Source organism: Botrytis porri (genome assembly GCF_014898465.1).
Source record: "Botrytis porri strain MUCL 3234 chromosome Unknown BPOR_002, whole genome shotgun sequence".
Lineage (NCBI taxonomy): Eukaryota > Fungi > Ascomycota > Leotiomycetes > Helotiales > Sclerotiniaceae > Botrytis > Botrytis porri.
Window position 1 is genome coordinate 1701987 of NW_024066076.1, and position 25601 is coordinate 1727587.

The window sequence follows — 25601 nt, forward strand, 5'->3', positions numbered from 1 at the left end:
ATCGAGAAAAGCAGATGATAGCTAAATATCCAATACAAATCCTCTTGCACATAGTCTCATTAAGAGTCTTCCCCCAAAGATTTGCTATTTTCAATAAATTCTCCCAGATCATCATTGGTATACAATTGGAGGGCTTCCTACAATACTGCTGTGTCGTCTGATGTATGCTTGCTGGATGACAATTTGGAGAGTTGATACAAGTTACCTATGTAGCAAAGGTTGAAGAGAAGAAGAAAAGAAGATCTGTGGCTCTTTTTCTAAAGCAAATTCAGCAGAGGTTTTCAAATCTTTCGTCTTGTCATTGGCGTTGTCATTCCCGAAAAATTTCAATAAGAAGATTCATTCATTTTCAGTTATACTGTTAATTGATTGGAGGACACTTAAAAGCTTTTATCTCAAAGATAGGTATGGCGAGAAAGTCATTCTCGAGTGATTCCTGGCAGGATGGGGTCTCATCCACTAGGTCTTCCTTATCTTCAACTTCAACTTCAAGCGATCCGACCGATAACTCTCCCATCACAACCACCATTGATAAATACACAGATCAAGTTCCTTGGATTATCAGCCATGTATTAGAGTGCCATCTATCCTCTGAACTTCCTTTGAAAATAATGTTTTCCTTTAATGCAGGTATGTGAACAATTGTTCAAGCTTCTTCTCTCCCAACTTCGGGTCGGATTCCAACCTGGTTTCAAAAAACAAAAGCTGATTTAATTAAATGATTAGGGCATCGGGTGCCAACTTTAAAGGAAGCACACAGGTGGTGGCAGTACGAACCAAAGGGAACAGCTATCATACACTTCTTGATCTCTCTGGAAAAATCAAAGCCAGAGAATAAGGAAGACCCAACCAGCAAACCTGGAAACATTAAGCAGGACAAAATCAGTGAAGCTGAAGATACTCAAGAGGACAAATCCAGCAAGCTAGAAGATGCTAAGGATGCAAACATTACATCAACAATTCGAAATCATGCAGCTTATGATCCCTTTATGGATGCCTCAAATGAAACTCTTCTTGATATCAACTTTGAATCAGAGTTTCCAGAGGGCCGACGGGCGAGTAGGGGACTGCCACCTGATTTCATCAGAAAGTGGTGCTTGGATAAAGTATTTACAAAGGATCAAGATCAGGTTGATTTTGATCAGGCTCTCACTGGCATTGACTATCTTCAAGATCTTGAATGTCGAAGACGAGAGGCTCTTAGAGAAGTTGCTCTGCGTTTGAAAATTGACAAGCACAATTGGAGAAGAGTTCTGAGCGCTGATCCTGATGCCAAAAAATGGGTGGAAGATATTCAAGCTCAAGAGACAATCATCGAAGGCTTCTATGCCACTTGCTTCGTTGATTTACGAATCTGGGTATGCGAATATGCTTCTTCAAGACCATTGGTCATGCTGACCATTTATCTGACAGACAATGCTCCATGAACTTAAAGCTCATACCTTTTACAAGCCAAATGCTCTCGCCATGCTCAATACCTTATATCCACCATGCATTCGAGACCTCCCAAATAATCGCATTGATCGCGACAAATTACGAAAGCATCGAGCCAAGTTCTATAATCTCATCATCCAGGTGACGCACGAAGGTATCGAAGCTTTGAATGAATTTCAAACCCTTTTAAAGAACCCTGCATGCAAGCATAATTGGGTTGATACTCGAGAGAACTTAAGAGATTACATTGAGCTAGCCAGTAAGATGATCGAGCAATCTAACGCTATACATGACATTATGTTCTTCAAGAGAAGCGCTGCAATAGCATACAGTATTAGATCTGCACGCTCTAGAAGCACGATCGCATCCTCATCTACATCAGCTCGCATTGAACGCCAAAGCGACCAAATAGAAAAATCAGTCACGGCAGAGAATGCTGCTTTCGATTCAGAAAAGCCATTCCCCCGGCTTCATTCACAGAGTATAACGGAGAAAAGAAACAGCAAGGAAGAAACATCATACCCAGCCACCTCAAACTCAAGAAGTGAGCCTCAAACATCTGACAGGGCTGAGGCAAAAGTACACAGCCGAAAACGGTTGGCATCTCCAAAACGTCAACACGAATACCGTCAAGAATATCACACCATACCAATGAATGCGCCAAGAACGCCTCGGTATATAGTCAAAACACCTAAAATTCCGGATACGCAAAGTTTCTCAAGCTCAAGGTCATCAAATGGGGATGGGAGAGAATCGGTGCACAACCAGCAACGGAGGCTTCGATTAAACACACCATTCATAGAACAATACTCCGAAGCGGCACATCATAGTAGTTTCCAATCTTGGGTCCCATTGAAAGATCAACAAAAAATGTCGCCGTTCCGTCTGGCATCATTTCCTGATCCGTGGTCAAGAGGTCCTCCTAAACCAAAGTTTCAGCTTCGTCCACAAAAGCTATCTGAAGATGAGAAACTTCTGCGCGTCTTGTGCCGGCCAGAAGCCGCAATGGAAAGAAGAGCGTCTTTTCCAAATGGAGTTCCAAGTTTATCCTCACGAGCAAGGACTTCGAGTGTTGCTTACACAAAAGTAAAATCTCGCAGAATGTACAAAGATAGCGGTGCGACTTCATATGAAACTTTGCGCGCCGGCTCTTCAACACACGTTTCGCAACACGGCTCTTCGACTAGACTCGATCCAATGAAGCAAGTTGAGCATGTCTTGAAAGGTAATTCGGATCCTATCAAAGCTTATCAAGCCTTGGATTTACGAGAGTTGCCCGGATATCCTTCTGCTCCGAAGGCTATTACTCCAGAAAGCACCCAAAAGCCTCTACTCCATAGACAGGACTCGTGTGGCACTTCCGGTGGCCTTAGGAGCCGGGCCTTGAGTGGCGCGTCTTCAATGGCCATTTCTCCACTGATCTCGCAACATGTAACCGCAGTCATAGGCGCTTCTCGAAGACTTCAACTGCGTAAAACACCACTGCGCGATGTTACTACCGATTTAGAGTTAGACTCACACCCTGCCAACCGCGAGCATGCGTTTCCTCTACCTCAAGCAACTTCAGCAATCACGACGCCTAGAATCAAGCTTCGTAAAACGTCGTTACATGATGCTGCCAATGTGGAGATTCAAACCCTAGGTCCACTCCCATCTATCCCCAAGTCGCCTCTATCAATGAGGCAAGAAAGTCCTATTACACCAACTCCTGGAACTCAACTTCGTAGAACTGCTTTGCATAATTCTTCAGTTGAAGTCCAAACACAAAATACATCACTGTCTGGTTCAAGATCGCCTGTACCCTCACCTTTGAATCCTGATGCACTATCTTCGTGCACGGAAACCCGACAAAACCCAAAGAAACTCATGAAGTTGAAGCCTAATAATGATCTTCAATGCGAAGCCATGGCAGATCTTGCGACCAAGAACATGACTTTCGTTACGAGGGAAAATGTGATAGATGCGGTTGTTGGAGACACTACTCTACCACAAATATCTGCAAGTGCCGATCTTTCATTCTTGGCTAGTCCATACGAACCTTCTGCAGTCTTTCAACCGAGATTAAGGAAGAAGAGTAGTATGGCGACGATAATCTGTAGGAAATCCATTGAGAGTTTAAAGTCTGTCAGATTTGAGGACACCGAAATATGCCATGAAAACATAACTCCGAAAACTCTTAGAAAATCATCTGAACGTTCCAAGACCCCAAGGAAATCATCTGAAAGTTCTAAATCTACTGATATCAAGAGCGGTGATAATGCACTTGGCATCTCGATACCGAATGCACATTCAACTACTGCTTTTTCTCATTGTTCCTCTATTGCTCCAACAGGTTTTTGTGTGGAATTTCCACCACCGCCATTGCCCAAGCTGATACTGAAAAAGCAGAAGAGTCTAGGGTTGTTTCCTCGTAGAGGAAGCGAGCCATCAAATAATACCGCAGATCTTCCAGAAAGAGCAGTACTGAAGAAGCAAAAGAGTATGGGTCTATTTCCTCGCAGAGATGGCGGAAAGGAGAAAGATAAATCTTTACAATCGACTCCAACATCTAAGGCTCAAGATATGGGAGGCATATTCGACGGTTCACAGCAAAACTGCACGGCATATTCGACCCATACAGCCATTGCTTGCAGAGAGCCATACAGATTTCCCGCCCCGCCTAATAAACTTCCAATAAATCAGGACGGCGACTTTCAATCATTCCACTCTCCTGCTGAAGCGGTCAAAACCCCAACCATAAAAGAGTCTTCCATAGGATCGAAACCGGTGGTCCGAATCAACACAGCTAGAAAATCTTCCGCAATATCAAACCAAAGTCCTATCTCTCCCGCAAACAAAGTATACGGATTCATTCCTCCACCCCTCAAAAAGCAAATGAGTTTTAGCGGCTGGGAAACTGATCTCGATATTGCATTAGAACGTGAATATCGTCTCAAGCTCGAACATGCAAAGGCTCAAAACCCATCTCATCAATTGATGAAACAACGAGTCTCTCCTATTGACACGGTTTCGTCTAATGATTCTAATGAGTCAAATCCCCTGCAACTCAGGAAAACAACACCGAAACTTTCAAAGACGACATCGTTTGCGGATGATGAGGAACAGAGTCTACAGCCTCTGATGACACCAAGCTCTGGAAAGCTTGGCAAGCTTTTTATGAACGCGGGAGCGAATATTAGTGCGATATTTGTAGGGAAGAGTGCCACGACTCCTAATTTGCACGATCTGCAGGTTCAATCACCTAAAGCACCTGTTTCCATACTTTCTAAGAAGGAAGGGAAGGAGATATCTGCCCCCGATAAGGCGAAAGATGGAACGATCGGTAGGCAACATAGAACTGGTAGTAAGTAGTTCCTCTTTTTCTTGATTCATTGGGCTCAAAAAGTGCATACTGACAATTCTCCTCTTGAAATAGCTTTAGCCACCCTGTTTAACAGTATTAATCCCTCCCGCATCTTCAGCAAACGCTCTCGCCCCAAAAAGTCCTCTTTGTCTCATAAACACAAATTAGTTAGCTATCGTCGCCGCGAACAACTTCTTCGAAAACACTTCAGACTTAAAGCGCATACACTGCAACGATATCAAAAGCAGATGGTACTAGAAGATGGTCAAGGAATACTGTATGCGGAGGGAATCAAATGGTTAGATAGATATAAACCATTTGTGCGAGAAAGCCCGGAAGTTTACAGGAGGAAAGAATGGATGAGGTCTTGGTTACTGGAAGGCGCGAGGGCGGAGAAAGAGAGATTGGGGATGGTGTCCGGAGCGCCATTTTTGAGGGATGCGAACGTGAGGGTGGGGGTTAAGAATGGAGGGAGAGATACGAGGAGAAGGGTCTTTGAGGCTTTTGTGGCGAGGGATGTGAGAGGTGTGAGGGGGAAGAGGGATCAGGAAAGCGGGGTGGAGAGGATATTTGAGAAGATTGATTGGAGGAAGGAAGGGTGGTTTGAGGAACCGAGGGCTAGGAGAGTGAGGACTGGGAAGAAGGGAGAGAAGGGGGAGGGAGTGAAGAAGGGGGAGAGGAAAAAGCATGTTATGATTAGTACGGAGAAATATGATCGGTATTGATGGGATTGGATGGAATGGGACGGAATGGAATGGGATGGAATGAAATGGGATAGAATTGGTATCGATGGAATGGAATGGAAAATTAGCTAGGCATGAAGGATTAGAAACTAGGATCAGGAACGGAACTGGGAATCAGAATTCTCTGTGAGATATTTCTAGATATCGGGATTGGGAATCGTGTTTATTAGTGTGTATGTACTAGATTTTAGCATTGGGGTTTATAGGAATCAGGTGACAGTTATGATTGTTGCGGGAAGGAGATAGTATGATGGAGGAAAGGATGGTTGGAGATGAGAGATGAGATATGAGAGGAGGATGGTGTGTGGATTAGTGTACTTTACCTAGTGTGTTAGATTAATGAAATTGGAATTGATATCGGATGGTAGTATATTGGAGTGGATGATGAGAAGGTTTCGAGGGCGGGGATGTCGGGAATCTGGGATGGAGTGTCGTGATGATGAAATGAAACTCGACTGTGGGGGAGCTGGGGGGAATAGGATAATGATGAGACAGTCGACGCGTCCGATTGCGAAGGTCGAGAGAGATGAAATGGTATGGAATATACGTGTGAGACTGTGAGTTGAGTGTAAATACCTGGTGCATGTACTCGGAAAAGGAGCTGTAGGGTTTCCGATACCTTTAAGTATCCAGAGTGAATAGGAGGTTACTCTATATCTGATCACGACTCCCATAGCTCGACGTGAAGTTGTTGGTTAAGGGGTCTTCTTATGTGATCAAGTTTATTGATCAATGGTTTGATAGGAATTTTGAAAGTTTTCATGCCAAGAATGAGGGATATCCCTTCTAATTTGACATCTATATAACCTGGCATCTAATGCTGAAGTTCAACAATTCTAATTCCATAACCTCCCCGCAGAACCACAGAATCTACTATCAAGATCAATTTATCTTCATCCACAAATCTAAACAAATCATCACAACCCATACGTCGTATCCAATTCCTGCATTCCCACCCCACTATCCCTCTCCCTATTATAAACCTCCAGCACCTCATCCAATCCCTCCCCCAATCTCTTCGCCCTCGGTACCCATCCCAATACCTCTTTCGCCCTCGTGCATCTCACTTGCATATGAATGCCAAATAAATACGCCGTCAGTGTCCCTACCACTTTCACCGCTTCCGAGAATGGGAGTTCCGCGATCAGTGTATTGTGCAGTAGATTATAAGGTGGTTTCGACACCTTCGAGATGAGAAATTGCATGTATGCGCTGAAAGAGAGATTTTCTGAGGCGGCGAAGTAGAATGCTTCGGGACCCCATTTTTGGGGGTTAGGAGAGGGGTCGGTGAGTGCGGAGGAGAGGAGGAAGAGGTAGATTTGAGCGAGGTCGAGGACGTGGATGTGGGATTGGAGGGTTGTGGTGGAGAGATGGTGAAGCCGGATTGGGTGGTTGTGATTGCGGAGAGGAGGGGTGGGATGGAGGGGAGAGAGGGAGAGACCGTGGACCACAGTGGGGGAGATGATGGCTATGTTTGTGGATGGGGAGGCGGCGAATACGAGCTGGTGGTTGTTAGTATTGTGGGGGAAGGAGGGAAAAGAAGGAGCTTACGGCGTTAGAAGTAGCGTGGAGTGTGGTGGGTGGGAAAGATTTTAAAGCTTGGATATCCACGACGTCGTCGAAGATCTTTGGTTCGGCTTGGGAGCTACCGGGTGAATTCCAGAGGAGTGATCTCCCGGCAGTATGGATATAGTATGCTTTTGGGGAGTGGTTGGCTAAGCCTTCGAGGATAGCTGAGATAGCTGTATCTTGCTTGACGTCGGGTCCTGTATCTGTAACAGAGTTCAGTGAACTATGCTAGGTGATGTTGGATCGGAGATGTAAACTTGGATGAAAATTTGGAAAGGGTATTCAAATTAGACCATCAGGGATTGACTAAGTCCAAAGGCCAACTTTTATCCCAACTCTCAATACCGAGACCAACGTTTCTCATTTACAACATCGCTAGATATCATTGCAATTCTTCACCCGATGCAATAAGGGTGGCGATATTAGTACCGGTGGATTCTCTCGCAACAAGCGACAATAGGAGGGGAAGTTTCACTCCAACAAATGCGGCGGTAGACAAAGTACACGGTCACTCACTAACAACAACATCCGCTTCTTTCGCCTCTCTAGTCAAAAGATCCAAAGATGTCAGATCCCCAACAACAAAAGTTACTCGCGGGTACTTACCCACAAGTATTTTGCCTTTCTTCTCATCTCGTACCAACGCTTTGATATGGACATCTGGATACTTCGGGTAGATGAGATCTAACACAGCACCACCAATATGACCTGTTGCTCCGACACTACAGCGAAGGAATTAGCAAACTGACTCGACATAATCAAGATCCAATTCGCTTAACAAATTCCAGATAAAATGTGAGAAAGACCCGACTCAACAAAACGTACACGAATATTTTCGACATGTTTATTTATTCGGTGATGGTATAACCCCGGGTTATTGTCTCAACGGGTGATACAAAAGACAAATAGTATCAGATTTCAATATGTTTTCCGATGAAAAGATGTTGTGGAATCGGAATTGGTATACCGAGTATCGTCATCACGTCTATAAGGCAGTTGGAAGGAAATTGCCCCTCAATTGACGATAAGAAACTGGTCATCGTGGTACGCAAACATGTGAGGAGAGCGGGGTGCTTAGGCGTGCTTGCATATGAAGAGGCGTGACTTGGTGTGTGAATGATTGAATGGAGTCGTGATTTGCAATCAAGATATCATATTTGAAGATTGAGGTGACAGAACATCGTCAGCGTCAGCGTCAGCGTCAGCGTCAACCATTCATTCTTTTGTTTGGGTAGAGGAAACTTCCTTCGCCGAGGTCTCGGCGTGGTAAGATTAGACACATGATGAGAAAGCAAGTGTGAAATCATACATGAGTATGGCTATTGTCATCGATTAGATTGGAAATAGAAATTGATTGAACATAGGTAAGGATGTTTTTGACAGTCATCAAGATATTTGATGATAGTAAATTCACCTAAACTTGCGATTATACTTCCGCAAAGACTTCTAGTGCTTCATAGACTTGATAGACTTCAAGTGTAGAAGTCTAGATGGGTAAATTGCAACATGTATTGATGGCGATGATCATTTTCTTGAGAGTCAATCACTAAGCGTTAGGAAATAAATAGGCTATCGGCCGCTAAAACTTTAGTGTCTACTCACGCACTAAAGCCACTACCCACGCCACCTCTACTCAACTTTTACATCTCAACAACATTTCATTCAGCCTCCGTCACCATCCTCAACAATGCAATGTATATCCTCAAGATACACAACATATGCCATTAATACAAAGGTTACACATAACATCATCACACACTTCACATACCGGAAACTTCCGCTTTCAGCAAGTCATTAGAACGGCTGGCATATTGTCGGATATTTGTATCCTCGTATCATCGCCGTACTCTGTACAAAGCGAGAAACCATGCTCCTTCTTTCAATAAACACCCATGAAACAATGGTAGGTTCAGCTGACGATCGGCTTTCCGAAATCGAAATGGTGCTACCGATACACTGGTCCAAAGGAATGAAAGCCTGGTAAATCATCCTTCGCCAGGGAGCAAACGGTGAGATGCGGGTTATGCAAGTGGTTTTTATGGATTTGCACCCTTGGCTAGTCAAACGCAAGCCCGAGTTACAATCATGGAAATAGTATCCGAATGCAGAAGTGCCAACGAGAAGTTGAAGCGGAAGTACACAAGTCCTGTGACATGCTTTGTTGTGCCTCAATTGTACATCGGCTACAACATCCCGAAGGAGATCACCCTGGAAGATCTGACAGGTACAATTTTATTTCAGAGGTGGCTTCCAGGTGGGCATTCGTTGGAGACGAGTATACTCCGAAGATTCATTTACGATCCGGAAACACGTCAATGAAATCGGAGACTTGAGTCCCTGTCAGTGCAAATCTCTCGTCTTTACTTTAGGCAATTCCCGAAGTGCATCCAGCCGAATTCTAACACTCATTGCTCGATTGGGTGTTGTTGAAGTCATACAATACTACTCGAAATGGCACCGTCGTGACCCACAAGGTGGATCTCATAAGGATGAGCATGTTCATGGCTCAAATTTGGGCTCAACCGCAGAGAAGCCGTTAGAGAAGAGTGGATTGATTTGACAACACCAATAGGAAATTTTAGTCTTTCCTGAAACATCAATTAGAGTTTGAGATATCATCATAATCATTCAAACATGACCTCATTTGTCTCTGAATAGCTTCAACGTTCCACTGTTCTCGAAAGCTTGTGTGCCATTGAACTCAAATATCGCCTAATTACGCAATACGGTCGTTGAAAACGATGCAACATATCATTTCTGTCAAGACCTCTTGCTATTATATTGCAGTTGTTCGTAGATATTTACATTGAGTTTTTCAATCTTCTAAGTTTTTTTTACCGTAATTTCGGCTCAAGAACCTCAGCTGCAGATAAGATTTATGAACGTGGGAGTTGATACATTAAATACTGCATTCACCAATTAACCTGTGAAGGGTTATTCATTATATTTGCATTTCGGGAGTTCTCACTAAACAAGCAATTTCTCCATTCGCAATGTGATTGATTCTGCACCTGTTGAAGTAACACTATATCATGCAGGACTAATCTAAGTCCCTGTTTACCTTGTTCGCTAGAAATCTTTAATGCCACAACTTCTAAAAGTCACTCGATACTCCACATCTCGTACGACCTCAGATGATATGGTAAACGTTCAGAAAAAAATCATTCGTTCCTCATTCTCTCAAACCAAGCTTCGGCAGTTCAAATACGGAGTGACACGATTTGATTGTGCTTACCGAAAGGAGGTTACTGATCATCGAAAGGTGAGCCCTCAACGGGCCGATCCTTCATACAGGCTGATGGTTATTCTTACCTCTTGTCGCATTATATACTCTGTACGTACTAAAGTACTTTTCCCTTACAACCACTTCGGGTGAACCATGTGAGGTTCCTTGAATTGGTTGCATCTGGATTCAACTGCAGATACCTTCGCCTCTGGCTTGCATTTGTTTACAATATGTGTACCTTCAGAGAAATTCAAGCATGCATTTGTTGTTTTTACAGTGCTTCAAACTGGGTTATCAGAAACTGCAGTTGCTCACGATGTACGAATACAAAATGGGACAAAATACCTCAACATTCTCTCATCTCTCAATACAATCCCATTCAATCCGCTACTCCCCCAAACATGAAGTTCGAGGCGGATGGCTAGCCTCACTCATGGGAATAATCGATATCACTAGCAATGAACATAAATAGTCCCGCGTGCAAACGACCTTCCGATTCGCGACCACTCCCATGCATAGCATGTACGTCCCATGCCCTTCGACTCCCCAAACCCATCGCCTTCTGCTCCTTCTCAACAGGGGAATATACACCTACGAGAACTATCATATTTACCAGTGAGCGATGTGTCATGTACCGTTACTTTACATGCATACCATACCATGAAAATATCGACTCGGAACGTTCTTGTATTTCCCCGTCGCAGCTAATAAACTTAATGAAAGAGAACACCTTAAATATGCACAACATTGTGGAAGATTCATCTGGGTATCACATCCGGATTCGTGGCATGGATGGAGAGGACGAACTCGATTGAGAGGCTGTAAGTACATTGGTAGGTAGGCTCGTAGGTAGGTAACTGGTAACTTAACTTTAGATTTAGATTTAGGTTACTCCCGTGCGGGGCGGTGAGATCTGTACTTGTGTGTTTGTTTCATTCATATTCATATTCATATTCATATCCATACCTAGCGAATATAACAACATGAATCCGAGTAGGAGAATCGAAAATTGAGACATCGTACAAGACATCAACTCGCATAGGAAGAAATGAAAGAAGCAGATATCCGTTTTCTGCATTCATTCATTCATCCATTCATTGGTCAGATATCAAATACATTCCGAACTTCCCAAGTATGTCTCCCTAATACTGCACTGCACGTGCGGATCGCGAAGTCTTGTCTGTAGATCTGTGTTTCACTCACGACTCAAATGCTTCGTCTGTTTGTGGTTGTTGAATGTGATTTGTTTTGTACTTACTTAGTTACCTACCCAACGTGCTTGCTGCTTGCATACATAATCCAATCAAATACATAATTGCGGTCCGCTCCGTGAATTTTCCTACCGTACCCTTCCGCCAGGACCAATTAATCAACCAGCTCTCAAACAGGTACTATATACATCTACCAATTAAATATCAATATACCATATACCATATACCACACAAATCCTACGGATATATTACTCGGTTATGAGCGCTCAATATGGTAGATAGATTCTCCGAGCGGGGAAGGGGTTATTATCATGTACTTGATTTTTCGGCTTTGCTTGGTGTGCTTGATGTACTTGCTTGATATGCTTGCTTGGGGGTACTTGATATTGTAAGTGTGTGTGTGAGGCAGGCGAAAGAAAAGAAAAGGAGAATTGGCGGGATTATTCTCTTCGCGAGTCGTGACATGATGCTATTCATGCGTGCTCGTAACTCGTATCCTCGTTTTAATTTCGATTTCGATTTCGATGCAGAAAAGTGCAAAGAAGTCGCATGTGATATATCGAGAGTAGAGAAGATCACTTTGTGTGTGCACGATGTGTGTGGTTCGTGACGCAAAAGTCTCGATATCCGGATATGATATCTGGATTCCTACTACCTACTACCTAGTTCCTTTCTTTTCTTTCGTGCCCCTGCTCGTCCTGTACCAATCCATTTAATAGTTTCTTATCGCCTACTCTGTCTGTGTCCATCCCATTTACATGTTCATATACATGTCCACCTCATTCTCCCTCTCCATTCTAATATCCATCTCGACCCCCATAATACCGCCTCAGATTGGCACAACCCAGCACAGTACCACAATATCACATTATCACAACCCCATACCCATCGTACCAGAGTCCAGAGTCCAGAGTCCAGAGAACTATACTGGTAAGATTATAAATCTCAAGCAAGACTCGTCATAGACTTATAGTAATACCCATTTCTCATTACCGCAGCGCAGCGCAGTGTATCAGAATGTGCCTATCTATCCGCTCATCTATTCGTCATCCATCCCTCCATTCTTCTTCTACATATCTTCTAGACTGGAGATCTTGCCTCCATAATTATCAACTACCTAGTACCTCACACCTCACAAACCCCGATATAAACTCCTACCCTCCTACCATCATACCCTCCCACCCCGCAAAATGCAATCCACCTATCCACCTATCCATCAATCCATCATTAGGGTGGAGAATTATCCACTCGTGATTATTCATTCATTCATTTATTCATTCGCTCGCTCGCTCGGCATTCTTTCCTTCTTTCTATTTCTCTATGAGTATATCCCTATATCCCTATATAATTAACCCTATAGATTTAATTTAACAAAATTTAACAACTTCTTTACTACTCGGCGAAATAATTAAAGATGTATAGTACAAATTGAAAATACTTATAATCTTAATAAATTTTCAATAAAATAAGCTAAAATTAATAGATATAATCTATTAATATGATAAAGATATTATATTAAAGTTTCTAAAGAATCGAAATTGAAATGATTATAATAAAAGCAATGGAAATTATTAAATTGATTTAAAAAGTACTTATTTTTTGAATACATTTTCGATCTTTGATAATTTAATGAATTTAGAATTTGTAATATTAAAATTTGAATATATTATAAAATAAAAGCTTCGCTTTCAAATACATAAATTTTTGTAAGGACTGATTCATAATTAGAAAAGTTATTTATATTTGAAAAAGAAAGATTAGAATTATTATTTTTAAAGAAGTAAATCTAAGTTTTTTTAATAATCTTCAGTATAAAAATTAAAAGATTTATTTCACTCTTTCGATTTCAATCTTGAATAACTTTTCTATTTTAGGGAATTAAAAAAAAAAAACTCTTTTCCTATGAAAGATTATCTAATTCTAAATTGAAACTTAAACTATAAAGATAAAATATCGAAAGCTAATAGAGATATATGGAATCTAAAATATACTATTAAATTATACTTATTGTATCAACTCATTAACTTTAATATATTATTTTCATTTTTCTTTATTCATATTTTATAAAATCTAGTATATATATAGAGAATATATATCATAATCCTCTTATGAAATTTTATTCAATTATAATAATATTTATAGAAGTTATATTCGATTTTAGTTTAATTTTATCGAGTAGATCTCACATTCTCATACTCTCACCTCATCTCTCAAATTTTATATTAAATTATCGATAAGATAAGATAGATAAATTCATTACTAAAATATAATTCTCTTTTTTCATTTCCAACTTTCAACATCTAAACATCTAATTTTCAACTTAAAGTATAAACTTACTTTCCTCTTAACATATATACATTTATATTTATATTTATTTACATATTTCCAATTCTATTAATTAATAAAATATATTATACATCTAATCATACCTATTAATACAAGCAAGCAAGCAAGCAAGCCAGTCAAAAAACGATAAAATTTCCACAAACCTTCAAGGATATTCGAGTCCAAAAATCCTTAATACCCTAACACACACACATTATACAAAACACACAGACACATACATATACATACCCCCTTGTTAAAAAAATCCCGTTCTCCAACTATTACTGTCCCATCCCATCCCATCATTCCATTCTGTATGCTCTGATATCCTATATACAAATACGTAGTTGTCAATCCTCACCAACCATCATCTTTCATCTCTCCATCCAACTAACCCCCCGAGCCCCCCATCCAATCTCATCCCCTCAACCCGGCTACCTCTCTACCTTTACCTTTACATTTCTGTACAACATGTACACCACACACGACATAGTACACCACACCACACCACACCACACCACACCACAGCACGACATAACACAACATACAAAACCCATCCCCATCCACAAATTTACCGAGAACCTAACAATCCTCTTCTCCCCCCTCGCCTCTTTTGATCCTTACTCTCTTCGCTATTCCTTCCCAAGATACCAATTATACCCACTCCCAAACCATCCGCTTCCAACTTCCTCCCCTCCAAGAAGAAGGGATCCGCAGTCTAACGAGTCATGCACAGGGGAAACTCTAAACACATGATGTACATACAGACATCATGTCACACAAAGTTATATATAAATCCCCTCGTTAATGGATATCACATAATTACATTCATGCTTTATAGGTGTGATTGCAATTGTATTTGTTTATACATATTTGTATTTGCATCTATATCCATATCAATATCCATAGCTAGTCAATCCACTTCCCTACCTCCACTCATCCACTCGACTCCATTTCATATCCACACACACACTCCTCCCCCCACCACCTCTACACAGCATCATGACATCAAGACACCCAAGACCAAGATCAAACATCAAATTTCAAATTCCAAGAATTCCATAAAATCACTTGCCAACCAATTCCAAAAATCCATTCCATAATCCAATCCGATCCAATCCAATCCATAGATCCAAAATGCATCCATCCGCATTGTTCCATCCATGGAAATTTCTTCCATCCATCCACCCACCAGAATCGGTCCAATTCCATTCCATCCTTATCCCACCCAATCCATTCCATACCATTCCTTCCGTATCCTTCATCCCAACATTCCACCAGACCGGAGAATATTTTTCCCCATGAGAGACGACAGAGAAAAAAATTAAGATAAAAGCCACCCCAAATTTTCACCAGTTCGAGTGAAGATGATTTTCCTCAACTCTACATCCCTAGACCTAAAAAAAATGCCAAAATTCCGACCGCCCACAAGATCGACATAAGAATATCGATTGAAAAGGGATAAGCCTATAATGCGATGCGATGCACTACCATGCGATGCGATAAAACTCCAAAAGACATAATGTGCCAATATCAAACGCATGTAAGATAGGCCAATAAGAAACCAGAAACCGAAGATAATGTTCGCGAATAGAAAGTGTCGAGATCACCGACGTGGTATCCCGAATTGTAAGTAGCCGATGTAGATCAGGGTGTGTGTGGATACCTAGGCACAAAGGTGACATTTGTAATCACACACAAGATAGTGTAACGCAACCCAATCCCCATTCCGAAGTTGTGCCTCGTGTGGATAAACTCGCAGAAATTCATGACGCGCGTCACAAAATCACTGGATGAACACTCATGATGTAAAAGATCGACAAAGCAAAGCCTTGACGTCAGGTACAAAAATCATGGGACGTGAGGCGGTAAGTAATTATCGACCCGAATAATTTCGGTCCGCACCGGCATATTTTTGGTCCATGCCGAGCCTCCTTTGTGGAATGTAAGCTGTTGGATAATCCTGGTTGCGATGCGAGATCCATGTCTTGGTCAGTACCACCGTCGTACAACATGTGGATTCTAGACTTCATAGAACCCGGAGCGGAGATATCTCCGTTGTGATGTTGCGGTGAACCAATTTGGACTCGGTTTGATGAAGATGAGTAATTGATCATATTCTTATGATTAGGGCGAGGAGCGTGATGATGATGAAAATTCAAGTAGCCAAAAAATCCATGCCCATTTCATGAGCCAAACTTTGCCAATCCCAACTTCTCTCATCTTGAGCATCCATTAATCTCCAAACTTCTTCAAGCACCTTCAAGGCAGCGTCTGAATTTCGGAATTCCATATAGGCTTTCACTACACTAATGGCTTTCCTGATAGGTTCTCGTTGTCTTTCTTCAAAAGCAGCACAACCGATGATAAAAGCTGGGGCCAGAACGAGAGTTTGAGCTGGATCACGAGGCGGTACTTGCTCAAGTAAAGCAATTCCATCGTCAACGGCTTGTGTAATTCTAGGATCAGGCTTCCAAAATGTTGTTTTGGGAGGGTAAATAGTTCTCCATAAATAAACCCACATCATTTGTTTGTAAAGTAAACCCGCGAGATCTCTAGAGTCTCCAGCTGGCCACGCGGGGGTCCAATCCCGAATTCCTGCATCGATTTCGGCGGCTCTATAAAGGGCATTGTAGTTCACCACAGGGTCGATGTGATTCTGCATATTTTCACGAATAGTATTGCGAATGTTCGTTATTTTAGACATGTAGAGGAAAAGACCATCATTGACACCTAAGAGACGCACGGCATCAGGTTCAATGATGTTGGATGGAAGATTCCAATCATCAGATACAGTGCCCAAGCGGCTACGTTCTGGCATCGTGTTCGGTAGAGAGATTATCTCGTCGAGAATGATATGAAATTGGAAGAATTCCTCGATGAAATTCGAGAAAGGTCCTTCTTTGAGTGGAGCTGATTTGATCATATTTTGATAGGTGTTGAGATGAAGGCGGTGTTGCCCGCTCGGATTTGGGTCTGCGAGGGTTTGAAGAACGAGACATAACATTTGGCCAAGGCATGCGGAGACAACTGCGGTGTCGGTTTCATCTCTGATCTGAGTATTTACGTCAATGCTCAAAATCTCCTTTATGGCTTCCGAATGATGATATTGAGATCTTTCTTCTAGAGATTCCTTGTTGATATCTGGGTGTTGTTGGAGTAATTTTTGTCCATATTCCGAGTCGTAATCAATATGTTTACTCGAAAGTGCAAGAATTGAGTGCATGAGACCAGCATGTTGTACAGCCATCGGTAGTAATTGATCCTTGAAAGCATTCTTGTCTGCACCCTCGACTGTGAAAATATGACTCAATCTGTAAATGTAGTGTTCGAAAAAGACTTTGTCGCCAGATGTTTCCACTCCATGAATGACAGGCTGAAGTGTGATATTGGGTAAGCTAATTCTTCGCAGACGGGCTGTCGATTTAATCAGTACTTCCGTTTTGGACTGCTGACATTTCCACAAGGTCGTACCTTCTTCAGCCTTTTCCTTCCCACTCTTCCACACTTGTCTTTCTGGGTATCCTTCACAGACGACGGCATTCTTTTCGCAATTCTGACCTATAAAATAGAAAATGATTAGTGTTATTTTCGAAGGAGAAATCATGGTACCATGCGCGTAATTCAAGACGTACACCTAGGTTTTGCTTCGTCACACTTCTTCTTTCGTCTCCTGCATGTGACACAACCTGTCTTTGATCTTCCCTTTGTAACCTTGTGCGACGGTTCGATAGTTTGTACAGGATTTTTACGCGGGCGGCCTCTAGGTCGTTTCGGCTGTGTAGGCGAGGGTAGCGACGAAGATGTGCGGGGAGCGACCGATTCAAGGATCGAATCTTCCTCCAAAGGTTCTAATTTCGGTTCCAACAACATATCAACGTCTTGGTCGTGATCATGTTCATGTGTGTGTTCTCCGTCCCAACTACCCTCGACTGATCCATCATGTTCGTGGCCATCATCTACTTCTTCCTCGACAAATCCTCCTGAACTCCAAGGGTCACCACAGGATGAACCTGCCGAAGTAATGACGGTAATTGCGGAAGAATTCGACCCATCTGAACCCTCCATACTTCCGGCTCTCATTTCAATTCTCCCAAATTTGTAATGTTGAAAATTGATTGAATAATCGGCACACGATTCGTCAATTCGTACTCGTCGACGGGTTGGTGCACGTATAACTCTTGGTTGCCTGGGACTATATCGCACGCCTTGTGTTTGTCGTATAATTTCCTCGACGTCGTCTCGATCTGGGCTAGTTGAATTATCTGACCATTCGAAGATCGCCTCCTCTGATGACACAGGTGTAAGTTGCATGTCCATATCCACCTTTCCTACCGATGAAGCTCCGACCAAAGAAAGTGATGAATGTCAATTTATTTTTGGCATTCATCAAAGTATCCAAGGAAACCGCTCGTATATCAAAGACAAATCTAAAACCAAAGTGACATTCGACGATGCTGGAATGGATGAAAATCAAAGAATAGACAAGTCCAGAAGCATTTATGTGGTAAAAAAATAAAAATAGGTATGATAAATATAGGTTTCTGGTTTGTTCTTCTGCTGGGGATGGTGTGGGTAGAAGTATGAAGGTATGAAAGTGTAAACAAGTACTCTTTGATCAAAAATATACGTATGGACAGGCCGGGAGGTATAAATATGTATGGATGAGCGAGGTGAATGAGGATGTTGGCCGTGGTCGTGATGGCTGTCGTGGTGATGATGAAGGGAAGGCAAGGCAAGGCAAGGCAAGGCAAGGTAAGGTATAAGAGAAGCTTTGACTTTGGATGGGAAATCAAAAATATTATCGAGTATTAGAAAGAGCGAGGAGGTTCACGATAGTATATTACTGGCAACGCCAATGCACCAAACGTCCATCCACTCTCTTCTCTGCCGATTAAATAGGAATAATGTTCGAGTTTCGAGGTAAAGAGTAAAGATTCGATTTAGCGGGTCTATTATCAAGGATAATTAATAATGAGCGACGGGGGTTATTTTGAATTGCGACCAAATAAACTAAGATGATTATGAAGGGAAGGTGGAACACTTGCGGACGATGATTGGGTGAAGGGGGTGTGGGAAGAGGAAGGGAAGGAGGAAGGATGTGAGAGGAGGGTAGGGGAGGGCAGGGGAGGAGGGTAGGGGGGGGGGAGGGTAGGGGAGAAAGGGTAGATGAGGATAAAGGGTAAAGGGTAAATAGCAACGAGAGGAGGGATGTTGATGTCAGGATGTTAAGATGGTGAAGGGGTAGTGGGTGTGGGTGTGAGTGTGAGTGTGAGTGTGAGTGTGAGTGTGGGTGTGGGTGTGGGTGTGGATGAGGATGAGGATGCGGATGTGGATGTGGACAGGATGGATATGGGTATGGATATGGATAGGTATGGATCTGGATGTGGGTGTGAAGATACGGGAGATGGACGTGCACAAATGGAAATCTGAACAAGGGGCCCTTACTTGTATAATCTTCGAATTGAGATTCAATTCCGTTTCGTTCCAAATAACCCAAAGGTAACTGAGTGGAGTCTTGGTATGAGAGGAGAGATTTCCGTGTGGACGGATACCTGTATACTCCCGTATGTATATGTGTATGTATGTAGGTAGTATGTAAGTATGTATGTAGGTATGTATGTAGGTAGGTATATAAAAGGGATATGTAGTGATTGATATAGTTAATGACAATATTATCCTCTTGGTAAGCGTTTTCGCTTTCGATCCCTCAAAAGGACTCCAGTCGTCGTGAACGGACGATGCTGACTGAGTATTGTATGGGAGAAAAAAAGAAAAGTAAACTGGCAGAAATTATATGATGGATATATAAACCTGGAAACCTTTTCTTCCCCTCTTTATGGTATAACGTAGTAACGTAACACAATGCAAAAAAAGTTGGGGAAATAGATGGAAAAGATGTTTCGTTTGTTGTTGTACATGTACGAGTGTGTGTTTACATGTATATGTATGTCTGTCTGTCTATATGTATATACTAGAGGAGTGAACACAGAGATCAGAAAAGATAGATAAAATGTAACATGGTTCATGAGCATGTGAGTCATGTCATTATATAGGCTACCTCATTTATATATAATGATAACCTTTTTTATTTATTAATATACGTGTCTAAAAAAAATTCAATGTATGATTTATAATATATAAATACATAAATATACAAATCTTATGGAATTTCTTTTTCTTTTTTCAAAAAATCGATTTTTATAATAGTTCTTATAGAAATAGGGTTTTAATGATAAAAACTATGTATTTATTAACGAATCAGTCAAGGAGGAAGAGACCAAGATCCGGAAAAGAAGTGCCACCACCCCCAGAATTGGGATTTGCAGTTTGAAACGGGTAACAAACTGTAACTTGTCAAGTTGGCTGCTGGTAGGTATGCATTGTTTATTCGATCTCTTCTACCTCTTTGTGCAAGGTTGAGAAAAGGAAGCGTGCTTGCTTGCTTGCTTGCCTGCCTTGCTTCCAGTTATCTTCGTCCTGCTTGCAGATGGCTAGGTCGAACTACTGTACGAAGTAATAATGGATGGGTTATAGATGAACAGGCCTAGGCGAGAACCACTTGAGAGGACAGGGTCGCAATTTGTTCCGTGATGCAGAAATCAAAGCTTAGGTATATAGGGTACGGCACGTAGGTTGGTTGAATTTGCAAAGGTGAGACAGGTATGCGAATCATGCGATGCTCGTTTGGGTCGAGAGTACTCCTTCGTTTCCCTTCCACTTCGATTTCTCCAGACGATGACAAGTCAAGCCAATGTGAGACCCGTTTGATTGTTTTGTTAAGATAGCATGGTCCGTGATGGGTGGTCCAGGACGATGTGGTATTGCGGTCTTGCAAGGGATTCGGGATAGACGGGGAAGGATAATAAACGAGACGGAAGTAATGTGAAGGGGGAAAGCTGCCTATGTCTAATGATCTTTCGAAAAAGAAGACAGAGAATGATATAATATGACGTTATATCTCTTCTTGATACGAATACGTGTGGATATATATATATATATATATAAACAATGGTATAGCTAGGATGGAGTGAGATATGTAACTATTACTTAAAACAGATAGACCCAAAGATCGAAGAAAATGTAAATTAGTCTACTAAGTATCATACGAGTATCAAACAAAAAAGGATCACTGTGATTCCAGAACCATGCATCAATTCAGATGAATTCTCTGGGCGAAAACTAGTGACATTCAATGTGTCCCTGAATCGTGCATCACAGATCGAAAAGCTCCAAAATTCATTAGACTTACAGAATCCAGTTAGATCATTTGGTAGACATCACATATCATGCTCTCTGGGCTTCTCACGGGATGGCAGCTCTCCGGTTCATTCAGGAGAACAATGTAGTTGGTAGGCTCAGCTCAGGAGCGTCACAAGAAGAGGGTTTCAGCTCAGGGATATTTTAACTTTTCAATGGGCGATCCTCGATTCTCTGGGGTGAGGGTGAAATTCGGGGGACTTTTGATTTGAATCTATTTTTCCCGTGTGATGGAAGAGAAATACCGAGAAATCTGTGAAGTTTGAAGTTTGGGATCGATCGTTAAAGCTAGTGTCATGAAGTTTCCACATTCCATGGTCAAGGGAGTGAGGAATTTGAGGGAGAGTGAGGCGAGTGAGAGAGTGAGGCTTGGAAGTTGTGGAAGAAAGGTTTCCACTCTTTTCCCTCCCAGGGTTGTAGGAAGTTTTCTTCCGTTAGACATCCATAGAATGGAGGTTGTACGGGATATTCTGGAAATCATGATTAAACGATGCAGGTGTAGTCAAGATCTAAATAGGGAATGATATGAAGGCAGTGCCACAGTAGGTAAAGTATCTTCTATCTCCCTCATCGCTACATAAATAATGTGATGAATATGTGATACCATGAAATCCGAATGATATGTCATATCCATATTGTTGTTAATATCACTACCATCTATTTTAACTACCTGCTTCTCACTATCTATTCTTAATATTCTTATTAAAGTCACATTTCTTTTGAATTCCAAAACGAAAAGTTCCAAGTTCCAACCCCGCCTTAACCTTACAGAGAAATGTCACACAAGTTGAAAAGTCACCAAGCTTTCTCTAATGCTTTACCTGTGCTCGTGCTCACACTCTTCACACCAGCTACTGAATAAAATCCAGGTTCAAACTGCCTTTATACTAATGTAGGTCTAACGTAGGTTTATTGATCTAACGAGGATCGCAACTAGGAAAATCCTTGACAACTTCTCACCTATCCATCTGCAGCATCTGTAGTTTCTGTGGTGTCTACCAAGGTATCTGGGTCAGGATGAGTTCCTAGGTATTTGACACTATTCCATAACTCGTAAGCCATTCTGAAGATTCCTCCATAAAAATACTCTGTTACTCATGTTACACTAAGTCAATTGTACGGATCAGGGGGGGGACAGTGAACATGTAAATGAATATCTAAATAATATCTAAATGAACATCCAACCAAACATTCAACTGAGCGTCTGATTGGACAACTAATTGGACATTTATAAAAAAAAAAAGGACCCCTTACAGAACAATCTTTTTTTTCCCTTGGATTAATTATAATCTATCAAAACTCCATCAAAAACAATATCCATCAATCTCTCCAACCTCTCGCTAAATCTCACCTCTTTTCGCCATAAATCAACCCTTGTGTAACTCTTCACATCAGGCGTACATGCATTCAATCTTGTATAGTTCTAATCAACCTACCAACCTACTAACAATTTGGCCTCTCTTGATCCCTCATCCACACAACCAACATCGTCGGCATCAAAGACATCTCATCATCGTGACCTTTTTTGGATCCTCGGACGGACAAAATAAAATAAAAGTACACTTAACTAGATACATATCCATTGCGCAAACATACTTACACACATACATAGTACATACGCTACTGGGAACACGTGCAGAAGTGGAAATATTGATCGTCGTCGGCCCTTTCGCTATCAAAATTGGGGGAAAATACTTTTCCTATTTTTTTTCTCACTCGTCTGTTCATACATGTAAATCTCTCGGTCTTTGCCCGCCCCTCCCCCGTTATGGTCTGCACTCAACTTAGAGAGGCAACTTAGAGAGGAGATTGAGGTTCAACGTTTGAATCATGTTGGAGGAGAAATCAAACGTTTGATTCATGTTGAGGCTTATAGAGGTAAGGATGGTGTAGATGTCACTAGATGACGATTCGATTTAGACACCGTGTGGTACACTTTGTAAATGAATTCGGATCAGATTGACGAATTAGACTCTCAAGTTAAGAATGTCCATAAATCATTTGAGTACTAGGTATCAAAGTAGGCAAATCAAGACCGATGAAGTAAATGATCTCAAGTGACCCCTCTTTCGACCCTTCGACCTTCTTTTCACCACCCACCCACCATACAGTGAACCAACCATCTAGGGGCACGGAAGATGTCGCACGGAAGATGTCATAAAACTACTCTGTATCGAAAAGTCTGGTAAGAACATAACTAATCCCAGTCGAGCCTCTTCAATAGCCGTTACCCCATATGTCGTAGCACCAAAATGACAGGTTCCTGTTCAGGTGGCTGTCGCGAATGTTGATGCTTTTTATTATGGAGAGGGCGATCAACAAACTAGTCATGTTCATATCAACCCATCTAGTCTACGACATGGACATTTCGGCATCTTCCATGTTCGTGACGATCCTAGACATTCTATCATGTACTCTGTGTATTTCCGTATATACTTATCTACAGCCGGACGAGCACGATTATCTTGACACGGGATTACTTACACAATCCGCCCCTTCATTTCTCTGGAGATGAGTCGGGTAGACGTAGGATAGGAGTAGGTAGGAATCGAAGAATGAGTACTTGTACCTAGGAATCGAAATGATAAAGTACCGAGGTTATGATCCAAGCTCTCTCCTCTCTAGGACTTCCCTAGATCCTTTAGCTCCGACAAACATCGTCTGAGCGAGCACTTTCGCATCGGACCGTCTCCATCTAGGCAGATTCTAGATGTAGCTACCAAGTACCAGTCTACTACGGACGGACACCACGGAGCGGCCCTCGATCTTCAATCAGGCCTTTCCGCCTACCAACATCAACGTCCACATCTGGGTTCTGGAGATCGGAAAGAGACAGCGGGAAAGGAATCGGTTATAATTTCATGAGAGATGGGATGGGGGATGGATCAAATGGGATGCAAATCAAAGCTCACCCTGTTCATCGGGTTCAATGATCCATCCTTGGTAGTTGCGCTTTAGTTGTACAATGATGACTACCGAGGAGAGGAGAGTATGATTAATGTCGAATTGTCAAGTTGTTCTTTTGCGAGTCATTGGGTTTGTGTAACCTTTGTTCTTTGTGTAACGTTTTGTGTAACATCCCACCTTTGACACTTGATCATGTGACATAATGTTTTTTTTTACGAGAACATATCATCAGAGTCAGTGATTCTCTCGTCGGAAGAGATTCTTGACTCAACTCATACCATTCAGTTATTAGTAATTCACGATGCTTTCTTTTCTATAGTAATTATAACTATATCTGTAACTATAATACTTCCTAATTCTTCTTTCTATTATTTATATTATAGAATTAAAACACTTAATTTTCGAATACAAAAACATAAAAATATAAAAATAACAATAAATTCAAGAATCACTAAAACAAACATCAAGCCTATAAATTACAATACCTCTCATCAAAACCCAAACTCAAATCTCATCCTCCCTCATACCTCCCTCCTCCCTCATACCTGATCATTCCATCTCTCATCCCCTTCCTTTCTCTACCCCACACCAAAGAACAGATCATCTTTCCTCCAGCCATGATCCCTTCCCCATACCATGAACAAGCAAACCCATCCCATCCCATCCCTCCATCACGGAGAAAACAGACTCCGAATAGACCGAGCCTCAAGCCCCAAGCTCAAATCCTTACCCGCAGCCATCCAAAAAGCTAAGCAATGCCACTCCGTCACGCCGTATACCGCTATCACATCTAAAAGTCAAAGATTAAGATTTAAACTTTCGCCTCCAGAATCCTCCGTGTCGTTGATCATATCATATCATATCATATTATTTACCCCCACGGCGCTGGGTACAGAAGATTGAGAAGATAGAAGATTTGCAACTCGAAGATATGGAATGGAATGGAATGTTTGGCAAAGAACATCATAATGGCATATACGTATGTCTTTGAAGTTAAAATGATAAAGAGGGTACCTACCGCAAAGTTTATTGTGGCCGGTACTTCCGGACGAACATGTTCGTCTCGATTAGGGAGTTAAAAGGTTTGAAGGTGCAAGTGCCGAGTTTGGGGGATGGATGGGTCTAGGTCTGGGCTTGCTTGTGTTTTTGATGTGTTCATTATTGGATGTATGAGGGAGCTAGATGAGATGTTCTTCACCGTGAATGGTTTCAGGCTCGTCTATCGGAAATGGATCGATCTCTCTCTCTGTAAATCCATGAATCCAAGTAACGGCACTATACAGAGCGCGATTCCCAACACTCAATAGTCAATACTCAACACTCAATACTCCATTCCATCCCTCTCCGCCAACCCATCTCTTCCTCCCCCTTCCTGCCTCAATCTCCACCTCCTCGCCCATCCCATCCAGATTCTAATCTTTGAAGTCTAGACTCCAAGAATCTAACCACGCAATCTCCATCCTCCGCTCTCCTCCCCCAGCCCAGCTCTAAATCCATCTATTCATCTCCATCTCCATTCTATCTCATCTCCATCTCCCTCCTTACTACATATCAATATCCAATCACACCACTCCCTCCGTATC

General features: G+C 41.9%; 4 protein-coding genes across 4 annotated transcripts; 1 reads left to right on the forward strand and 3 right to left on the reverse strand.

The window, feature by feature from the left end:
* Positions 1-407: 407 nt before the first annotated feature.
* On the forward strand, positions 408-5502 carry EAF01_001529 (uncharacterized protein; the record flags this gene model as incomplete). Its single annotated transcript, XM_038909779.1, has 4 exons — positions 408-630; positions 727-1358; positions 1414-4777; positions 4850-5502. The coding sequence occupies 4 exons, from the start codon at positions 408-410 to the stop codon at positions 5500-5502; spliced, it is 4872 nt and encodes a 1623-aa protein (XP_038774591.1).
* A 763-nt stretch (positions 5503-6265) lies between these two features.
* On the reverse strand, positions 6266-8594 carry EAF01_001530 (uncharacterized protein). Its single transcript, XM_038909780.1, has 4 exons — positions 7915-8594; positions 7606-7811; positions 7072-7292; positions 6266-7022 (listed from the first exon to the last, which is right to left on the reverse strand). The coding sequence occupies exons 1-4, from the start codon at positions 7929-7931 to the stop codon at positions 6438-6440; spliced, it is 1029 nt and encodes a 342-aa protein (XP_038774592.1). The 5' UTR covers positions 7932-8594; the 3' UTR covers positions 6266-6437.
* A 2148-nt stretch (positions 8595-10742) lies between these two features.
* Positions 10743-10922, reverse strand: EAF01_001531 (uncharacterized protein; the record flags this gene model as incomplete). The annotated part of the gene is made up of 1 exon (XM_038909781.1): positions 10743-10922. One exon carries the CDS (start codon positions 10920-10922, stop codon positions 10743-10745), a length of 180 nt encoding a protein of 59 aa, XP_038774593.1.
* Positions 10923-16009: 5087 nt separating this feature from the next.
* On the reverse strand, positions 16010-18171 carry EAF01_001532 (uncharacterized protein; the record flags this gene model as incomplete). The annotated part of the gene is made up of 3 exons (XM_038909782.1): positions 16010-17268; positions 17326-17412; positions 17487-18171. 3 exons carry the CDS (start codon positions 18169-18171, stop codon positions 16010-16012), a joined length of 2031 nt encoding a protein of 676 aa, XP_038774594.1.
* Positions 18172-25601: the final 7430 nt, after the last annotated feature.

Coding starts and splice junctions, on each gene's coding strand:
- EAF01_001530 (XM_038909780.1), bottom strand. Junction 7,293..7,605: donor AGAAGCGGATGTTGTTGTTA/GTGAGTGACCGT, acceptor ACTCTGTTACAG/ATACAGGACCCGACGTCAAG. Junction 7,023..7,071: donor TCCACGCTACTTCTAACGCC/GTAAGCTCCTTC, acceptor AACAACCACCAG/CTCGTATTCGCCGCCTCCCC.